We start from the raw sequence: 22,726 nt of genomic DNA on the forward strand, positions 1-22,726 counted from the left end.
GTCCCCAGGAGAGGCTGTTCCACACACAGGTCCCCAGGAGAGGCTGTTCCACACACAGGTCCCTAGGAGAGGCTGTTCCACACAGAGGTCCCCAGGAGAGGCTGTTCCACACACAGGTCCCCAGGAGAGGCTGCCCCACACAGAGGTCCCCAGGAGAGGCTGCCCCACACAGAGGTCCCCAGGAGAGGCTGCCCCACACAGAGGTCCCCAGGAGAAGCTATTCCACACAGAGGTCCCCGGGAGAGGCTGTTCCACACAGAGGTCCCTAGGAGAAGCTATTCCACACAGAGGTCCCCAGGAGAGGCTGCCCCACACAGAGGTCCCCAGGAGAGGCTGCCCCACACAGAGGTCCCTAGGAGAGGCTATTCCACACACAGGTCCCTAGGAGAAGCTATTCCACACAGAGGTCCTCAGGAGAGGCTGTTCCACACAGAGGTCCCTAGGAAAGGCTGCCCCACACGCAGGTCCCCAGCAAAGGTCTCTCTGGGTTAGCTTGTCTTACACCACCTAGAACACTCCGGGAGAAAGAACCTGGCTAGACAAGGGTTAACATTAAGGGCTGGGGAGAACATAGGCTCAGCAGACAGGCCACTTTCTAGGCTGGGTGACCCCGAGCACAAGACCTTGATTTCTGCACATGTGCATGATGGAGACAGCAGCCCTGACCTCTCAGAGCTACAGTAAGTACAGGAGCAGAGATGGTTTGGCTCTCCCACCTGAGCCACTGTTGATTTCTCTAGGTGGTGGGTTATTACGGCTGCAACCAAAGAAGCCTGGTTCACCCCAAGCCTTCTGTGGTGCTGCTCACGCTGGGGTGAGGACAGCCTGCTACAAAATCAGGCTGCAGGTCCAGGTATGAGCAGCATGCTCCTAGAAAGCCGGGCTGACAGCAAAACCCCTGGGACCTCACCCCTTTTCCTGGATTCAGGCTCCTGGCTGTCTGCACTGCTTTCTGGGAGCCCGGGGAAACTCAGGCCCAGGAAGAACAAGAGGCCTGCATGGGCATGGAACCATGAACCACAGAGTGCACCACACACCAGCAGGCATGCCCTACGCATACTCTCGGACACAGCCTCTGTTCTCTCGTCTTCGTGTTTCTGCAAGCCAACAATGAAAACTGTTCCCAGGCCACGTTACTTCGTCAAATCAGCCCACTTCACATTCTGCCCTCACTACGGACTACCCAGATTGCCACTGCCAGCAGGCCATTTCTCCCCTCCTTCCAGGGCCTAGGGTGGAATAAGTCAATGGAGATACCAATGAGAGCTTGTGGCTTTAAAATCCATCTCCAGGGAAGGGGGCTTGGGGTGGCCAAGACAGATTAAGAGAGTGTTGTGTGCCTCTAACAGGGAGTGGGGAAGAAGGGTCTCACAGCACCGGAAACAGACACTGTGTTTCAGACTACAGAGATGGAATGAAGACAGGACAGACCCCATATATGTGTATCCAATAGGAAGCAAGAGTCAGACACAAGGCATGTGGGTTATAGACACCCAACTCAAACCTGATCATAAGACCATGGCAAGCTGGTGAAACCACCACTCATCTAACCAAAAAGTTCCAATGCACTTTCATGTCAGACCCAGCTGGACTCAGAGGCTCAGAGACCATCAGCCAAACCTGCTGACCCAGCCTGACAGCTTCTCTTCAGGCCTCCCTGATGGCCTCATTCCAGGCACTGAAAAGAGTCATAGTGGACCCAATTTCCCAGCAGGAAACAGAACTCTTCTCTTGAGAGCTAGCAAGAGTTGGTGCTAAGGTCAAGAGCAGGGCTCAGGCCCCCACACACATTTCAGCACTGACCCTAAAGAAGGCCGCTGATCAAAAGAAAACTGACCCCTGTGGGACTGGATGCTTCGGAAGCCAAGAATGCTAGTACGTACAGATGGACAGGGTGGTTCACCCCACCATGTGATGAGGGCAGACCCACGGGCCTCTAGAATGCCACGTTCAGCTGTCTCTAGCAGAGCATCTCTACTTCAAGCTAAGATTCTCAGACAAACGCACCTCCCAACATCCCAGGAGAAGCCCACCTCTCAGTGAGAGTTGTGCTTGACTTGCTCCTTCTCCAGCATCTCCCCGTTCCTGCTCCTCCAGCTCCTTGACACCCTGACACACCGTGGCGAGCCAGGGCCTCAGTGAAAGGTCTTCACCAAACTGAGCCAGCAACTCGCTGAGGCTGAGCAATGAGTCCTGGTTTCCTTGAATGACAGTAGTTGGCATCCTTGACAATTATGCAAATGCTCCCGACAGAAAGCCAGAGTGCAATTTTACAAAGAGTTGCCCCTAATGAGGCAGCTTTCAGGGCTCCTGGCACATAAAGGGTGCTCACTCACTTCTGTTAAGTGTGAGGAGAAGTGGATCGTGGGACTTCAGTGAGCAACAGGGGACATCCACCACAAGGGCCCACGCTTGAGGACTCTCATCAGGACCTTCCCACTGAAGAATGACTCACTGGTGAGGTGGCATGCTCTTAAACTACTGCCATATGGAGTACAAGATGATTACCTCCTCTGTTCCAATCCACTGTGGGACGAGCTGAGATGAACTCCACCATTCCCTGGAGAGGCTCAGACCCAGGTCTTACTACATTCACACCTGATATTAGGACAGGGTACTACGGCCCGTGAGAAACCATTCCGTATCCTGTGCACTGTGGCCCGTGAGAAGCCATTCTGTACGCTGTGCACTGTGGCCCATGAGAAGCCATTCTGTACACTGTATACTTTGGGGACCTGTTTGGGGGAAATTGCTCAACAAGTGCTCCTACTCAGAAAAGCATTTTCTAGTTGTTGGTGTTGCTAGGTGCCATGGACTCAGTTCCGATTCACAGCAACTCTACATACAACAGAATGTGACACTTCCCAGTCCTGAGCCGTCCCCACAATTGTGGTTAAGCTTGAGCCCACTGCTGCTGCCACTGTGCCAGTCCATCTCCTTCAGGGTCTTGCTCTTCTTTGCTGACCCTCCATTTAAAAAAAAAATTATCTTCCTATCTCATTTTTCCATGAACTTGAAGCTGCCTCATATGTTGGTCTTTAAATCAAAAGCAAAGCTAACGGTGCTTCTTTTTGTCTCGGTTCGATTTTCTTATTGCACCAACTCAAAGGAAGCTTCGGAATGGGCACAGTAGAGAGTTCGCTAAAGGTCTGGTCCCTCTGCATCAGGCTCATGTATCGAGGCATGCGAATCAAGAACGGCACCCAATTCCAAGGTGATAGAGACAACTTTAGAGACAGGGTCCTGGGAAGAGGCATATTCAACAGGCCCCATGGGCAAGCCCCTGGCTCATGAAAGTTTAAGAACTTTATAAGGCAAAGAACCAGGAACCTGGAGAAAAGGAACCTGAATTCTAGTCTATGATCAATACATGGATTAGTTTCTTAAGCTCTTCTGAGCCTCCAGGAACTCATCTTTTTTTAAATAGAGAGAAAATATCTACTTATCACATGGCTGTTGAGTCAAATGAGATATACACTTGAACTTGCTTGGAAAGGCTAAAGGGTTAGACAAATAATAATCACTCCAAACGCGAATGTAATGAATGACTACAAAAGCCGGGTTAGGTGCTAGGGAAACAGACATGAGAAGACATGAGCATGTGAGAAGGTCAACATATACATCACTTAGCAATGGCAAAACCTGGATGAAAAGAACTACAAGCCCATGGAGGTGGGAATGACTCATTCTATGCTGATAATACCCATACTGGTAGTGATGACAGACCAGTCATGAGTGCGGCTCACCAACAAACCCGAACCCCAAGAAATGCAAAGGCTCTGAGGAAAAGTCAAGTCTTGTTACTATCACATGCCAGGTCTTTCCAGGTATCCATTCCATCTCCTGCTATCACTTGGAAAAAGGACCACCCTTTAGCACACATCTATTAGAGATCAGGGGCCATACCGCAAAGGGTCCCAGGTAGCACAGTGGCTAAGCACTCAGCCAGTAATCAGAAGGTCAGAGGTTCATAGTCACCAGCCACTCCTAGGTAGAAAGATGACGTAGTCGGCATCCATAGAGAAGCCAGCCTTAGACACCCTATGGCGCACGTCTACACTGTCCTAGAACGTTGTTATGAGTTGGAATCCATTCGACGGCAGTGGGTTGGTTTGGTGTTTGTTCTGATACTCTACTACAAACTCTGCATTCACTACTTTGTGAAATCCACACAAGCACCCCAAGAAATGGCGATGATGTTTCCTCTTTCAGGTGGGAACTGAGTGTTAAGAGGTCTGTTCCAATCCAGGTCTAGGGACTCCTGGAATTTGTGGGTGTGAACACCCGCCCCCCCTGTTAATATCCATGCTACAAGAGCTTATGTTTTTGTACATCTGAGGGCCAAGAGACACTTCAGCCCAAGTTAAAGACCCGCTCTTTAGGCTGAGAAGAGTAATCTTTAGGAGATTCCTGAAAGCTAAGTTGTAGCCCAAGGACAGAGAGGAAGCACATGGCACCAACTCATTTTGGTGACACCTGGGTCAAATAACCATTTGTCTTAGTTCCTGAATGTGGCTGTAACAGAAATACCACAAGTGGAGGACTTTAACAAACAGAAATGTATTCACTCACAGTTTAGGAGGCTGGAAGTCTGAATTCAGGGAACCAGCTATTGTTCTTGCTGTTAGGTGCCATCGAGTTGGCACTGATTCACAGAGGATTTATGCACAACAGATGGAAACACTGCCTGGTCCTAAGTCAAGTTCACAATCACTGTTACACCTGAGTCCACTGCTGCTGCCACTGTGCCAGACCCTCCACTTTACCAAGAATGAATTCCTTCTTCAGGGACTGGTCCATCATGATAACATGTCCAAAGGCTGCTCATCTTGACTTCTAAGGAGCATTCTAGTTGTATTCTTCTCTAACACCATAACTCAAATGCATCAATTTATCTCCAGTATTACTCATTCATTGCCCAACTTTCATATGTATACAAGGCTATTGAAAATGCCATGATTTGATGCAGTACTTTTCAGTCCTCAAACCACTGGTCTTGTGCAGCAGATTAGACAAATGCATCATTCAATTAACTGACTGATACGTACATGAGAGTTGATGGTGGATCCAAGCAAAATGAAGTCTCTGACAACTTCAGCAAGGCTGTATCACCTGCAAAATGCAGGTGGTTAATGATCTTCCTCCAATCCTGATGCCACATTCTTCTTCATATAATCCAGTTTCTCAGAATAAGTATGAAAGAATACTACCCTGGTGCATACCTTCCCAGATTTTAAACCATATTTAGTGTCCCCTTGTTCTGTTTCAACTACTGCCTCTTGGTCTATGTTCAGGTTCCTCATGAGCATAACTAAGTTTTCCAGAATACTCATTCTCCACAATGTTGTCCATAGCTTGTCATGATCCACACGGTTGAAAGCCTAGGCATAGTACAGATAAACACATTTCTGGTATTCTCTACTTTCAGCCAAGATCCATGCCATCAGCAATGATATCCCTCGTTCCATATCCTCATCTGAATCTGGCTTGAACCTCTGCTAGTTTCCTGTCACTGTTCTATTGCACTCATTTAAAAATTATCTTTAGCAAAGTTTTACTTGCATGTGACAGTAAGGACAGTGTTCAATGATTTCCACATTCCATTGGGTCACCTATATTTGGAGTGGACACAGATATGAGTATCTTCCAATCAGTTGGCCAGATGGCTGCCTTTCAAGATTCTTGGCAAAGATGAGTGCCTCAAGCACATCATCAATTTGTTGCAAGATTTCAATTTGTATTCCTGGAACCCTATTCGTTGTCAATACCTTCAGTACACCTTGGACTTCTTCTTTCCATACCATTAGCTCTTGATCATATGCTACCTACCTCTTGAAATGGTTGAAGACTGACCATTTCTTTTTGGTACAATGACTGTGTATTACATCTGGTGAGATCCTTAGGTACAGTTTTTTATGTTTGTTTAAAAAAGGTATCTGCAATGAGTCTTGCAAAATTCTATCATGCTCTTTCCAGCATCATTTCTATCATCAAGGTCATATTTTCCAACTACTAATCCTTCCTCTTTGTTTCCAATCTTTGCATTCCAATCGCCAGTAATTATCTATCTTAATTGCATGCTTGATCAATTTCAGACTGAATAAGTTAGTAGAATTCTTCAATTTCAACTCACTGGCTTTAGCGATTAGTGCCTCAATTTGAATAACAGTGGTGTTAACTGGTATTCCTCGTAGATGTATGGATATATCCCATCACAGACAGCATGGTACTTCAAGACAGATCTTGAAACGTTCTTTTTGATGATGAGTATGATGCCAGTCCTTTTGAATCTGTCATTGCCAGCATAGTAAACCATGTACCAATATAAATATAAATAGTAGAAAGGTCCCAATGGCTTTTACTGTGTTACTTCTTCATGGTCAACTCTACTTTTAGGAGGCAGCACTTCCCCAGTAATATTTTTTGTGCCTTCCAACCTGAGGGGCTCACCTTCTGGCATTATATCTGATAAAACTGTGGTGTTATTCACAAAGTCTCAACATTCAATATTCTGGTGCTATCTGACACTGCTCCATTCCTACTTATAAAGTTTTTAGCGGTAGCCTGATTCTCTTTCTTCCTAGTCTGTCTTAGTCTGGAAGCTCAGCTGAAACTTGTCCACCATGGGTGAACCTGCCGGTATTTAGAATACGGGTGGCATAGCTTCCCACATCACAGCACCACACAACCCACAACAGTACAACAAACTGACAGACTGACAAACTGACAGGACAAGGCTTTCTCTCCTCATCAGCTCCGGGGAGGGCCTTATGCCTTAGTTATCTTCATGTAGTGTGTCATGCATTTTCCATCTTTGCTTCCTGCTTCCTTAGTTCCTTTCATATCACCAGAGACTGACTCAAGACACATCCTGTACTAATGCAGTCTTATTAATATAACAAAGAAACCCATTCCCAAATGGCACTGGTGGTGGTGGTGGCTGTGCGCCGTGGAGTCGGTTCTGACTCATAGCTACCCTATACAGAGTTCCCGAGGCTGTAAATCTTTACAGGAGCAGAAAGCCTCATCTTTCTCCCACGGAGAAGCTGGTAGTTTCGAACTGCTGAACTTGGCGGTTCTCAGCCTGATTCAGAACCACTATAACCACTTCATTGTTGTTGTTAAGTGCCATCAAGTCAATTCCAACCCATAGCGACCCTATAGAGGGTTTCTGAGGAACAGCTGGTGAGCTTGAACCACTGACCTTGCAGTTCAAACAGCTTTGCAGTCTGGTGCATTAACCCACAGCACCACACCAGGACTCAATTTTAGAACTTCTGTTGCGGAGAAAGATGAGGCTTTCTGCTTCTTTGAAAATGTAAAGTCTCAAGAACCCTATACAGGATCACTATGAGTTGGAATCAACTCTACAACATTTAACAAACACAGAGGAATGGTTGGTGGGGGGTCTGCACAAGTCAGTTCACAGCACCATTCTTCTGTCCACTTATATAGTGATTATTATTATTATCATTAATAATAGTAGCAACATTTATTCCATATGGAACTCTCTGGTAGGCACTGTGATACTTACATGAGTTGCCTCATGAAATAGGCACTGTCATGTAACCCCAGTTTACAGATGAGAAAACTGAGATACAGACAGATTAAGAATCTTAACCAGACTGGGTTTGATTCCTGGTCAGCTTCAATCCAGAGCTTGCTCCCGTACTATGTTGGTGTTCCACCGCTGGCACGCTCATGGATGAAGAGGGCAATGCATCATCATATCAGCCGGCAAGCTCCTCAAAACTATTCTAGATGCAAATTTCTCTAAGAATAGAGACTCAGATGATTGTGGGAAAGTTTAATAAACAAGTCTGATAATATTAGTAATGCATTTCGTAAGAGTAAGCAGTATGATTTTCCATCTGTCTGGTGTGGTGCTGTAGGATCAGCACTGGACTGCTAACCACAAGGTTGGTGATTCAAACCCACGCATCAGCCACTCCTTAGAAACCCTATACAGGGTCGCTCTGAGTCCGAATCAACAGGACAGTGCTGGATAAGTAACAACAATCTTCTGAAATCCTGACCACGCCGCTTTTCTAAGCATTCACATGGCAGTTGCGGGATGACTGAGTGAAGGCAAAAGGATTATAAAAGTGAGAGCACTCAGCCCCTCCCACCCGCAGCCCATCTCCCACTCACCTTCCGCTGTTTGGCCTTCTCTTTTCAGCATCTGGACAGCGCCCACATATTTCTTCAGCTGGACTTTGAGAACTTCGTTTTCTCTGCAGGTAAAAAAGAATGTTCTGTTTTTAAAAAAGTGTTTACGAATTGGCAATTTAGACCTGGGGCAGAAATAATCTATGTCAAGGAAAACACCTAATTTGTATCTTAGAAACACTAGTTTGCCTCCTGTTGTAGTGATCATCAGTGGACCTGAATAAGTTTCAAGGGTAGGATGGCGAATGCCTTCAGGAGCGGTTCTTTCACAACAGACAGTAGTGCTAACTTGTCCAAGCTGTGGTTGTTGAATGCTGTAGACTTGGTTCTGACTCATAGAAACCCTGTATCACATTTCTGAGGAGCAGTTGCTGGGATTGAACCACCGACACTGTGGTTAGCAGTTCGGTGCTGATCCTACAATGCCACGCCAGGACCCCACTGTTGTTGGGTTCTGTCAAGTTGATTCTGACTCGTGACAACCCCCTGTGTGCAGAGCAAAGTGTCCCATAGGGTTCTCGAGGCTGTGATATTTCAGAAGCAAACTTAGCACACTAAGCCTCTGAGTGGAACCAACGGCCCATCTTTCCTCCAGTAGTCGAGAACATAACTATCTATATCACTAGTCCCACACACTCAGGATGCTGACAGAGGATTTGTGTGCGTTGTCTGAAGCTATCTTCTGTTAGGTGCTTTTGTGTCAACCACTCTGCAATATTCTCTCCTGTGTTACCAGAGCAGCGCTAAGGACTGCGTATTAACCCAGAGACTATCCCTAATATTTCTGTTGCAAGTGACATATATTGACACTTAACTATTTTCTAAGCATCATGTCAAATGGTTAAAGATTATGTGATTTAATCCTCCCAAGAGTATTATGGGTAGGCACTATCACAACTCCCATTTTGTAGATGAGGAAACTGAGGCCTACAGTTAAGGAACAGTGTGACAAAATCCACCCCCACCCCCCACTGAACTATGAAACATGGTGTACAGACTCTGACAAGACCCCACTCCACTGAATTCACCGACTCAATAGATACACTGACTGAGGAAAGAGAATGATTCCCAAGGATGAAACCTGTAATTATTTCCTCGGTTCACTCAAGGAGCTCAGGCTTGACACACGGAACCTCACAGCACCAAGTGCGCAGGCCTTTATTCATTGTTGGGCTCCACTCAGCAGGGTAATGTGCATTACGTTGTGCCGGGCACAATGGTCCAGTACTATTCCCTGTTTCATAAAACCAGAAGCAAGATCAGAAAGGATAAGATCTCTGACCAAGAACACAAGAAAGTACACTGCCAAGATCCAAACGCAGGTCTCTCTACCTCCAAAGCACATACAAGCCTCCTCCAGCATCTCTGGAGTTTGGGCTTGGTTCATCACCAGTATAACTTCCTGCTTTCAACACCCAATCTCTTGAGATGAGTCCTTTGAGTATGTGAGAAAAGCGTTTTTTTCCTCTCCTCACAGTAAAAAGAAATTTAAGGTTGGCTTCTTCTTTTCATTATTGAAAAAGCGAAAGTTTTCACTGAAAAAGATGAAAACAATGAGATTACTTTGAAAAATATCCTATTAAGATTTTTACATCCACCGTGTGCTATTATCTGGGTACAAACCTATACACTCACCAGCAGGATAATGATGGATGGGCAATCCCACCGTTTAAACAAGTCAGCTTATAAATGGTTCTGCTACCTCCTGATGTCACCGAACTACAGCATGCTTCTATCTCATTGCCGTTCCTTCAGTACTGTTAAGCTCAACACTTAATAAACTGAAAAACTATGGAAGGATCTCCACGACTCTGAGAACGAAAGAACTAGGTGGTGCCCGGTGACTATTACAACTGCAGTGAAAGGGATCACATTAGATGGTCCTGGATAGAGTCAGAGAAAATGTGAAACAAAATTCAAAATCATAATAAAAGACCAGGGCTTACTGGTCAGACATAGACTGGTGGACCCTTGATCTGGAAGTGGGGTGAATCAGATCCTAGGTCTGTTGTTGTTAACTGCTGTCAAGTCATTTCTGACTCACAGTGATCTTGTATAGGGTTTCCAAGGAGCGGCTATTGAGTTTGAACTGCCAACCTTATAGTTCAAAAGGAACTTGAGGTCCGGTGCTTTATCCCACAGCACCACACCAGGGCTCCTAACTCACCCTAGAGACTCAATTTTCAGTCAAGTAATATATGGGTATGTACATAGGGGGGACAACACTAGTGAGGTATACACACCATAAAATGGCCAGCCATTTGAGATCAAAAGGACACTGTGAATAACAGCAAAAATCTAAATAATTTTTATTTAGAGGACAATAAATGCTGGTTGGGATTTGGAGAGACTGGGACGCTCCTGCATTGCTGGTGGGACTGCAAAATGGTCCAACCTCTCTGGAAAGCAATATGGCGCTTCCTCAGAAGGTTGGAAATAGAAATATCTTATGATCCAACAATTCCTCTACTTGGTATTTACCCACAAGAAATACGAGCCATAACACAAGTATGCACACTAATGTTCAGAGCAGAACTATTTACAATAGCAAAAAGATGGGACAGCCTAAGTGCCCATCAACTGAAGAATGGATAAACAAACTGTGGTACATACACACAATGGAATATTATGCTACCTTGAAGAATAACAAGGAAGCTGCAAGCCACCGCATAACATGGATGAACCTTGAGAACATTAAGTTGAGTGAAACCAGTCAGTCACCAAAAGGAGAAATACTGCATAGGACCACTATTGTAAAAGACTAAGAAAAAGAACCCTTACTAAAGTGGAGGGGGGATTCTTTGCTGGTTACCGGGATTTGGGGGGTGTGGTAAGAGGAGGGAGAGGAAGGTGGAGCATAGGGTAGGGAATAGACACAGGATAGTTTGGGTGCTGGGGAGGGGGGCAACACACAAGAAGGCGGGGGGGGAGTGGAAGAACAAGGCTGATGGGAAAACAATTAGACAGGTTTGCATGGGTTAAGTGGGGCAGAGGTAAATGATGTATGCATAACCTTGGAACAACAGGACTCTGGGATATAAGGATTAAGACTTGGTTGGAATGGGCAAAAGGGGGGAAATAATGTTAAGATGCTTGGCTGTCTTTTGAATCTTAGTTTCCCTTGCATAACATTATAAAATAGACACAATTTGATGAACTTGACCTACACCTATGAATGCAGTAGCTCAAAAGAGGGAACAAATCTTTACAAGGATCATTCCCACCCCCTCACTACACAAGGTAGACAGGGATGGGCAACTTGGACATAGGCTACCCAAATTGGGGGATGGGGATGGTTGGGTGGCTACAAAGGCAGGAAGTGACTTGCTTACAAGCTTTCAAGAGGGAGCCTAGATCCAGAGGGTGCAGAGGAAGGTAGAATCTCCACTGAGTAGTGTCTAATCTGTCTGGGTGGGGCTGATGAAAGGAAATGGGGATAGGACTCTTGTGGTACAATAGTGAATAATTGCTATGAGAACGGACTGTGAGGGTTGGAAATGTAAAGGTAGACATTGTGTAGCAAAAGGAGGGGAGTGGCTGACTTTGCAGTCTAGGAGCGGAGGTCCCTGGGACCATCCGGGAGAAGAGCAGAGTGGGACCCTATCCAGGGAAGCAGTGACACCGGTGATGGAGACATAGACGATGACGTGGAGAGATGGAGCAGCTAAGGACTCTAGACCCAGAAAGGGAGAGGGGCTGTGTGCTGATGACTGGGGGGCAGGCTTGCAAGGTATACCCTTTGGTTGGTTGATGATACATGGAGGGGATTGTAACCATGGCAATGAAACGATATACGACAGAATGAATATAAAGCTAATGTTCTCCCATATAAACTATCACATAATTCACAATAAAACATTAAAAAAAAGAAAAAGTCCAGCTTGCTGGTCAGAAAGAGTCTGGAGAAACCTGAGATTATGGCCCTCGACCATTCCTTCAGGCCTGGAACCAAGCTTACCGTGACGCCCAATGTTCAGCCAAGCAGTAGGTAAGACAACAACAGCAGTAAGGTATGCTCACCTTGAACAGTACACCATTTTAGGTCAAAGGGGCAACACTTCCCTAAGGACAAAGTGAGGAGGATGGTGAAGGAGGGTGGAATGGAAATAAGAGCCACAGGAGAGAAGTGAGGCAGCTGGTGTTACACGGAGAGGATTTCATCCACTGAGATGAAAATGTATGCTTTTTTAAATATATAAACTTGATGATTTGCTCTGTAAACCTTCACTAAATTCACAATAAAAGTTTTTTTTGTTTTTTTTTTTAAGTGTAAAAAGGACAGCATGGCCCTAAGGGCTGGGGAAGGAAGGAGAGTGAAAACAAGAAACACACGGAGGCCCTGTGACGTTCCACGGGAGAAACCAGTCACTGAGATGAAATACAGCATACCGTCTGTTAAATGTAAAACAGAAGAGCTCTGTAAACCTCTGCTTCATTGATAATACAAAGTTAGGGATTTTTTATGGTTTGCTTTTTTTTTTTTTAAATAGAGAACAATGTTTTAAAACAACAACAACAACAACTATTCCTCTGCCAGTCTATTTCTAATGGCTCTAGCTACCGCCTGACCTACAGAGCTGCCAGTGTGTTTTGCCTTTTACTCTCCAGCACTATATGGTAGTAGAGTAAAAACATCAGGATCAAATGTAGAAACGACCATATAGGTAGGCAGCTCTTGAGAACTCCACACTCATCTCAGAAGCTTTAGCAAAAGTAAACCATATAGGAGGAATCTCTTCCTCACCCTCACCCTAGCCTGTCATGGAGTTTCTACCAGTGTCTGCATTTTCTCCATCTCAGGGGTGAAGAGCAAGTGTCTGAAAGTGAGCCACTAACAAGGCCTGGAAAGGTGTGTAGACTGGAGAATCTTCCAGACGCACAGGTACCAGCACTGCTGGTTTTCTCTGATTTTTTTCAGCTGGAGACCCTCTGCTCATTCCAGTCTCCCCCCCACAGTCTCTGTATGTGAACTAATGTCACCAATTATCTCAAAATGAGGGATGGGAAGCAATTTGTATGTTTCTAAATGGTATAATTTTTTTTTTAATGGTGTAATTTTTACAACAGTTCACGGAAGAAAATCTTCAGAAAGGCCAAGCAGGCAGTTTCCATTAGGTGAGACTGATGGGAACGTTGTGCCAACGTCTGGCTGCTGGGACTCAGCCAATGTTTTCTACCAATTACGTGGGCACTTCTATTCCTTGTTCACCTTCAACTCTGCTGCCAGTGCAGAAATGTCTCCAGCAGCTGCTTTAACTGTGGTTTGAATCAATCTTCTAATGGTGTGTTAAGGCTCCATCTAAAAAAACAGAGCTGACAGAGGAAATACCCGTAAGATTTTCAACAGGAATCCAACTCCCATCAAAAGGAGGAGAAGTCATACAGAATGAACCAAACAAACCACTGGAGAGATGTCTAAAGGAGCCACCAACTCATCCCCATCAGCTTTATACCAGTAAGCTTACTGGTCACTGCTAGGGAACTAACACTTTTGAGTCACAAAAACCCACTGCCATTGAGCTGATTCTGACTTGTACCAACCATTTAAGACAGAGTAGAAATGCCCCATAGGGGTTTTCAAGGCTGTCATCTTTATGGCCTTAGAGAAAAGACTGAAGTTCTCAAAGACTTCACTTTGCTCAGATCAACCACCAACACTCACGGAAGCAGCAGTCAAGAAATGCATCAAATGATGCATTGCAGTGAGCCATCTCCTGCACAAGACTTCTTTAAAGTGTTGAAGACAAAGATGTCAGTTTGAGGCCTAAGGTGCACCTGACACAGGTCGTGGTATTTTCAATAACCTCATATGCATGTGAAAGTTGGACAGTGAATAAGGAAGACTATGGAAGAATATTAAAACTACCATGGACTGCCAAAAGAACAAACAGGTCTGTGCTGGAAAAAGTGCAGCCAGAGTGCTCCTTGGAAGCCAAGATGGCCAGACGTTGTCTCTCATACTTTGGACATATTGTCAGGCGGGACCAGTCACTGGAGAAAGATCTCATGTTTGGTAAGGTGGAGGGTTGGAGAAAAAAGGAACTTCCTGAGCAAGATGGACTGGCCCAGTGGCTCATATACCAACGACTGTGAGGCTGGCCCAGAACTGGGCAGTGCTTTGTTCTGTTGTGCACAGGATCACTATGAGTCAGTGTTGACTTGATGGCACCTAACAACAATGTTTACAGAAGCAGGCTGCAGTAGTGTTCTCCTTAGGAGTGGCTGGTGGATTCAAATGACTGACCTTTCACAGTCAGCAGCCAAGCGCTTAACCTCCGTGCTACCAAGACGCCTTTCCAAGTCACCAAACCAAAAGCCAAACCCACTGCCGTGGAATCGATTCAGGCTCAAAGTGACCCTACAAGGAAAGCAGACTTAGGGTGCCCACGGCTGTGTGTCATTAATGGAGCAGACAGCTGCATCCTTCTCCTGTGGAGAGACTGGTGGTTTTGAACTGCCAACCACACTACTTAACCCACTAGGTCATCAGGACTCTTTTTTCAAGTCACACCCAAACCCCAAGCCCACTGCCATTGAGTCCATTCCAACTTAAAGCAGCCTTACATAGATTTTACGTAATCAGAAAGCCTAAGAACACTGGGTTGAACTGTCAACCAGTGTTCATCCTACAGTGCCACATTGTTGTTGTTAAGTGCCGTCAAGTTGGTTCCAACTCATAGCGACCCTGTGTAAAGGGTTTTCAAGAAGCAGTTCATGAGTTTGAACTACTGACCTGTGGTTCGTAGTCCAGAGCTGATCCTACAGTGGAATACCCAGAGTTATACAGATCAAGCCTCTGTGACCAGCCCCATCCAGTATCACGTAAGTGCAAGGTGCGGACCACAGGTCGGCTTTAGAAAATGACAATCAACAGTCTCGAGAACCGTACACCTTTTGATCCAGTAGGACACGATGCTCAGGAAATAAGGAAGCAAAGCCTCAAAACATATATATAAGGGACCTGCTACCACCAAGACAGAAGAGACAGGAGTGGAGTGTGTCCTTTGGGCCTGGGGTCTTGCACTGTGAAACTTCTACCGCCAGGGAAAGACTAATGTCAAAATGCATGGAGACCCCTGAGGTATGCTGGGGTACAGATGCTGATAGGAAACAAGGACCTTCCCCCGAGCCAACGAAGATGTGGCACTGTGGGTTAATGCGCTGGACTGCAAAGTCGCTTTGAACTGCAGGATCAGCAGTTCAAGCTCACCAGCTACTCCTTGGAAACCCTATACAGGGTCACTATGGGTCAGAATTGACTCAACGGCACTTAACAGCAACAATAACAGAGCTGGCACCCTGAAATTTGACATTTAGTCTCCCAAACTGTGATGGAATGAATTTCTGTTTAAGGGGGGTGGGGGAGAGGAAGCATACACATGAAAATGATGTGAATATGAAAGAAAGAAACTGGTTACAAATGAAATGTCTGACAATGGTGGACTGGGTAAATTAGGGTGTATTTATCTATAATAAAAAGGAGCCCGGGTGGTACAGTGGGTTAAGTCTTGGGCGCCTTACTACAAGGTCAAGAATTCAAGTCCACCAGCCACTCCTCAGAAGAAAGATAAGATGTTCTGCTCCTGCAAAGATCTGCAGTCTCAGAAACCGGGTCACTACGAGTCAGAACCTACTCGACAGCATTTACAAACAATATAGAGTTGTTACAAGTATGATGAACACGCATGTTTGTAAACATGGAGGAGCATGTAAAATATACCAATGTACCATTTGGAGCTCTGGTAGTGTAGTGGTTACGAATCAGGCTGTTAACCTCAGGGTCAGCAATTCAAAACTACCAACTGTTCCACGGGAGGAAGATGAGGCTTTCTGCTCCCGTAAAGATTTACAGCCTCGGAAACCCTGTACAGGGTCACTATGAGTCGGAACCGACTCCACAGCACATAATAACAACAACATACCATTAAGTGAATGCAGCAGATTACAAAGGCAGTATACTTGCTTTATATTTTATATATATTTGTATTGAAAAAAACATAGAACATGTTTACCATGCTTACTGGTAGATGATGGAAGTAAAATCAATTATTTCATTAATTTTCTATCAACAGACTTTATTAATGTTCTGAAAATAATTTATTAACAGTAAGATCAGATCTACCCCCCACCCCCAAAAAACCTTCAGCTAGCATCATTTTTTAAAAAGTCCATTTCAATTCATAGCAACACAGTATAGGGTTTCCAAGGCTGTAAATAAATTTCAAAGTCAATTTCAACTCATAGCAGCCCAGTTATAGGGTTTCTAAGGCTGTACATCTTTCAATCTTTGTGTAAGCAGAAAGCCTTATCTTTTTCTCATGGATTAACTAGTTAGCTTAAACTGACAACCTTGTGGCTACAAGTCCAGTGTTTAGGCTGCACCATAACTAGCAATATACTTAATGTGGTGTAGTGAACTACCTGTTGCCTCTTCTAGCCATAGTCTGTAACTTCCACCAAACGACGTTTCTGCCCCACTGGCTCTGGGTTAAGAGAAGGTGGGAGAAGATACTGATAGGATGACAGGATTCAGCTGTGGATGTTAGCAGAGTTCATTGTAATTGTAAAAACTGAAACTCTAGCATGGGTATGGAGTTGTGGTATGGCACTGTGAACCACAAGGTCAGCGGTTCAAGCTCACCAGTCACTCCTTGGAAACTCTAAACAGGGTCGCTATGGGTCAGTACCGAGTCTACAGCACTTCACAAACACAACAAGCATGGGTATAAAATGAACTATCTCAGACATAGGAGCAGGAATTTAACTACCATCAAAGAAGAGGAGCCAGGAGTGGTGAGTAAACTTTGCACCCCAAGATTCTTGTGTATTGAACCTCCTTGACCCAGGGTCAGGAAGCTGTGACACCAGAGGAGGGTCTGAGGGACAGCAGCAGCCTGACCACTAGACAGAGCAGTGGGCTTCCCAGTCCACAGATCAAGCAGAGCTGAGGGACTTTGCACAAGAGGATTGTTTGTATAGTGGGGGGCCTCCAGACACGTAAGTCAGGGAGTGAGGTTTGCTGGCTCAAGGAGCTAGAGTCAAATGTCTTCAGGTTGAGCCTCATGGTGGAGTGGTGTGTCCTGTAGACTTTCAGCAGCAGCAAATGGGAATAACTGTGCCCCGAGCATTTTCTGATCTTATATTGTAAGCTGTTCACTTCCCCAGAAAACACCAAAGCTCTGAGTACAGTGTCTGAGTTCTGTGTGGCCACTGCAGTGGATTATCAAACCCAAAAGAGAAGCAGACTGTACTGTAGGAAGGATGCTTTGGTGCCACATATGATTGCAATGTTAAACATTTGAATGTTTTCAAGGTTTTCTCCCTAAAAATTAGCTGCTCCTATTCAGCATTGTACTAGAGCTATAGAATGTCATAAAGTGATGAGAAAAAAGGAGAGAGATAGAAAAGCATATAGATGAGGAAGGAAGAGATAAAACTATTCACAGATAATTATCTTCATAGAAAATCCAAAGAATGTATGAAATCACTCCTAGAATAAGTAAGTGAGATGTTCAGGGTCACGGGATTACAAGGTCAAATACAAAAATCAAATGTATTCCTATATACGAACAATGAACCAATGGAAAGCAAAATTGTAAAAGAACCACTTATAACCACTCCAAAAGATTCAAACCCAGACATAAATCTAACAAAATATATTTATGAACTGTACGCAAAAAAACTAACAAAACACTGATGAAAAAACAACAGATATGGAGATGAGAAGACTCAAAATTGTTGTCAATTATTCCTAAACTGACCTATTGATTGAATTCAAGTCTGTGAGAAACAACTCTTGTGAGTGTGGTCCATCTTTAGTGAAGGAATAAGGGAAGTCCTGGTAGGACTTCAGGGTAACAGGCTTGGATAAAAAAGTAGGTGATGAACTGCTTTAACCTGCTAGGTACTTGTAATAAAAATACAGCCAGCAAGACCACGGGCAAGACATTTTGGCTTCTCTGGAGGGAGAGAAAACAGGAGATGTCAGTAAAATGCAAACGGAGAACTGGAACTGAAGGAAGGGCTTTTTCAAGACAGTGGAATAACACTGTTTGTGGGCCAGCCATGCAGCGCGTGGGTTGGGTACCCGATTTTGCAAAATCGAATAAAGAAAACCTCTCTCTCACTAAAATGAGTACAGATTGGATTACTTGAGCATTCGCTGGTATGGACAACGTTTCTCACAAGTCCAGTCAAACTCCCAGCAGGATTTCTGTTGATACAGACTTTGTTGTTGTTGTTGTTAAGTGCCATCGAGTCGGGTCCGACCCATAGCGACCCTGTACATGGTTTCCGAGGGTGTAAATCTTTACGGGAGTAGAAAGCCTCATCTTTCTCCCGCGGAGCGGCTGGTAGTTTCGAACCTCTGACCTTAAGGTTCGCAGCCCGATTCGTAACCACTACGCTACCAGAGAGGATTCTAAAATGTTTATGAAAGGTAAAGAAACTAGAAACACCAAAACCACTGTGAAAAATAAGCGCATGGTTGGAGAACGCAAGCCATCTACTTTTAAGACTTACTTTGACGCATCTTTAAAAGTGGGTTTTCTACAAACACTAAAGTTTTGAGAATGCTTTATAAATTCTGCATACATGTCCTTTGTCAGATGATTTGGAAATATATTCTCCCAGTCTCTAGCTTGCCTTTTCAGATTTTAACAATGTGTTTTATCAGGCCAAGTCTGATTTCACAATGTTTCCTATTATGGATCGAGCTTTTGGTGTTATAGCTAAGAAATCCTTGCTTAAGCCCAAGTAAGATATGAAGACTGGTTTTGTCCTAGGTTTTGTTCTACAAGTTTTACAGCTTAATGTTGTATACTTAGCTCTGATGTGGTGCTGCAGGATATGCACTGAACTGCAAAGTGCAAGGTCGACAGTTCAAGCCCAGCAGTCGCTACACTCCTTAGGAGGAAGATGAGGCTTTCTGTTCCATACAGATTAACAGTCTCTGAAACCCTGTACAGAGTAACTATGAATCGGAAACAGTTTGATGGCAGTGAGTTTTGAGTATTTTGAGTTGAGTTATGATCCAATTTAAGGTCATCAGGGTGGTGTAAATAGCTAAGTGCTCAACTGCTAGATGAGAAAGGTTAGCAGTTCAAATCTACCCAGAGGCACCTCGAAAGTTAGGGTTGGTTATGCACCATTTTACTCTGCATACATGGGCTCACAATGAGTTGTCACCAACTCAATGGACACTAACAACATGATCTAAGTGAAATTTCAGATTAGCTATGAGGTATAGAGTGAAGTCAGGTGTGTTTTTTTTTTTTTTTTTTTTGCATATGAAGTTCAATTGTTACAAAACTTTGTGTTGAAAGGACTATCTTTTCTCCATTAATTGCCTTTGTATTTTTGTCAAAAATTAATAGACCGCATTTGCATCCATCCATCCAAAGTCTCTTCCATTTCAACATTCTTTACATGTACAATTCAGCCACATTGCTCATGTTCCTCGTATGCTGCAACTCTCCCCAACAGACATGTGCAAAACTATCACCAAGAAGAGAAGAGCTCAGGGCCTCTGAATAGTGACTCCCTGCTGCCCCTCTGTTATAGTGCAGATAGCTTAATCATCATAGTTCTTCAAAGTAAAGTGAGACAAAGCTACAGCAATCAAGACAATGCCCTCTTCTGCAGTAGGCAGCAGGCATGGGGTAGAAGCATTAACTGGTTGCTATGAAAAGGCATTCAGACATTCTCAATCACTCAGCAGGTATTGGGGTGGGGGTGGGGGGCAGCTAGCCCTCCAGGTACTGGGCTAAAGCAAAGAGCAAAAAAGACAAAACACCTGCTTCTCAGAAAACCTCATTAACACAAATTCACTGTATTATTTCTGTTTGCACAGGTTCAGAGAGTACCATAGTTGAAGAGTAAAAGTAAGATTCCATCCCACCCCTCCAGCCAACGTATCAGACCAAATCAGACCATCTCCCCTAGGTTGTTGGTTATCTTTGGTGGAATTTCCAGAGGTTAGTTTTATTATTTTGGTTTGGGATGTTTTGAAACATATACAAAAGGGTAGAATGCAACGGACCTTATCCTCCTTTGTTGTTGTTAGATGCCATCCATGGAGTCTGTTCTGACTCCTAGCTACACTATGCACAACACAACAAAACATCCATGGAGTCTGTTCTGACTCTTAGCTACACTATGCACAACACAACACAACAAGCCTGGACCTGCACTAATCTCACAGCTGTTATGCTTGAACCCACCACTGCGGCCACTGTGGAGTCCAATCTCACGGGTGGGGTCTTCCTCTCGATTGCTGTCCTTCCACTTTACAAAGCATGAGGTTGTTCCCTACTGATATCGTGTCTGAAAAATGAGAGACGAAGTCTCGCCATCCTGGCTTCTAAGTGTTTTCTGGCTGAGTATTCCAACACAGATTTGTTTGCTCTTCTGGCAGTCCATGGGACTCCAACACCATAATTCAAATGAATCAATTCTTCTACCATCTTCCTTATTCACTGCCCAACTTGCACATGCATATGAAGCAACTGAAAGACCATGGTTTGGGTCAGACGCACCTTAGGCCTCAAACTATACATTTGTTCTTGAGTACTTTAAAGAGGTCTTATGCAGCAGATTTGCCTAACGCCAATACGTCCATTTGATTTCTTGACTAATCAAACTATTTCAGTAAGTGTTGATTGTGGACCCAAGAAAAGTGAAGTCTTTAACAATTTCGACCTTTTCTCCATTTATCATGATGTTATTTCTTGACCCAATTGTAAGGATTTTTGTTTTTATTTTTCTATTGAGGAGCAGTCCATACTGAAAGCCGTGGTCTTAGATCTTCATCAGTAAGTATTTTAAGTTCTCTTCACTTTCAGCAAGCAAGGATGTGTTATCTGCACATTGCAGGTTGTAAATGGGCCTACCTCCAATCCTGATGCTACTTTCTTATTCATATAATCCAGTTTCTCAAATTATTTGCTCAGCATACAGGTTGAGTAAGTATAGTGAAAGAATACAACCCTAGTGCACACCTTTCCTTCAGTATCCCCTTGTTCTGTTTGAAAGACAGCCTCTTAGTCTACATACAGGCTCCTCAAGAGCATAATTAAGAGATTGTGAATGCCCTTTCTTTACGAACTTATTCACAGTTTGCCATGAGTCAAAAGCCGTTGCCACAGTCAAAAGCCTTTGTACAGTTAGTAAAGCATAAATAAGCATCTTTCTGGTATTCTCTGCTTTCAGCCAAGATCCCTGACGTCAGCAATGATATCCCTAGTTTCATGTCATTTCCAGAACCCTATTTGAATTTCTGACAGTTACCTGCTGATGTACTGTTGCAGCCATTTTTAAATTACCTTCAGCAAAATTTTACATAGATGTGATATTAATGACGCTGTCCTATGATTTCTGCATTCTGTTGGGTCATCTCTCTTTGGAATGGGCACAAATATGGATCTCTTCCAGTCAGTTGGCCAGATAACTGTCTTCCAAATTTCTTGGCATAGATGAGTGCTTCATCAGTTTATTCAAAGACTTCAATTTGAATTCTGTTAGTTCCCGAAGCCTTGTTTTTCACCAATGCCTCCACTACACTTTCATCATTTCTTGGTTATATGGTTGACAGAATATTTCTTTTTGGCACAGTGACTTTGTGTATACCTTCCATCTTCTACGATGCTATCTACATCATTCAACATTTCGCTCACAGAATCCTTCAACACCGTCTAACTCGAGGCTTGAATTTTTTGTCAGTTCTTACACCCTGAGAAATGCTGAGTATGTTCTTCACTTTGGTTTTCTAACTCCAGATCTTTGCACATTTCATTATACTTGATTTTGTCTTCCTGGGTTGCTCCTTTTGACATTTTCTGTTCAGCTTTTTTACTTCCTCATTTCTCCTACTTGCTTTAGAATCTCTACTTTGCAGAGCAAGTTTCAGAGTCTCCTCTGGTACCCATTTTGAGTGTCACTTTCTTTCTTGCTTTTTTAAAATTGACTTTTGCTTTCTTCCTTAATGATGTCTTTAACATCCGACAACTCTTTTAGTCTTCAGTCATTACCATCTAATGCACGGAATCTGTTCTTAAGATGGTGTCTAAATTCAGGTAGGATATGTTCAAGGTCATATTTTGACTTTAGCAGTCTTGTAATATTTTTCAGCTTCAGTCTGAACTTGCATATGAGCAAGTGATGGTCTGTTTCAGTCTGCCCCTGGCCTTGTTTTGGCTGATGATAATGAGCTTTTCACCATCTCTTTCCATAGAGATAGTCAATTTGATTCCTGTGTATTCCACCTGATGAGGTCCATGAAGAGTCAGCTTTTATGTTGTTTTAAAAAATATCTGCATGTTATATTATAACTCTTCTGGTCTTTGGTCTTTAGTGTCTAATGCATCAAACCTTTTTTTGAGATGATCTCTAAATTCAGGTGGGATATGTTCAAGGTCACATTTTGCAGACTGGACTAGTTTTAGTTTTCTTAAGCTTCCGCCTGAACTTGCATATGAGTAACTGATGCTCTGTTTCACAGTCTGCCCCAGTCTTGTTTTGACTGATGATAAGGAGCTTTTCCACCGTCTCTTTCCACAGA

The 22,726-nt window shown here is 44.0% G+C and overlaps 1 protein-coding gene across 1 annotated transcript in view; it reads right to left on the minus strand.

Annotated features, from left to right (window-relative positions):
• SNX29 (sorting nexin 29) overlaps positions 1-22,726 on the minus strand; it is a 567,324-nt gene that overhangs the window by 346,448 nt on the left and 198,150 nt on the right. The window contains exon 13 of the mRNA XM_006867206.1: positions 8,152-8,234. Within this exon, the coding sequence (XP_006867268.1) occupies positions 8,152-8,234 (83 nt within the window). The remainder of the gene's footprint in view (positions 1-8,151; positions 8,235-22,726) is intronic.

The sequence above is a fragment of the Chrysochloris asiatica genome, unplaced genomic scaffold (genome assembly GCF_000296735.1).
Source record: "Chrysochloris asiatica unplaced genomic scaffold, ChrAsi1.0 scaffold00102, whole genome shotgun sequence".
Classification (NCBI taxonomy): domain Eukaryota; kingdom Metazoa; phylum Chordata; class Mammalia; order Afrosoricida; family Chrysochloridae; genus Chrysochloris; species Chrysochloris asiatica.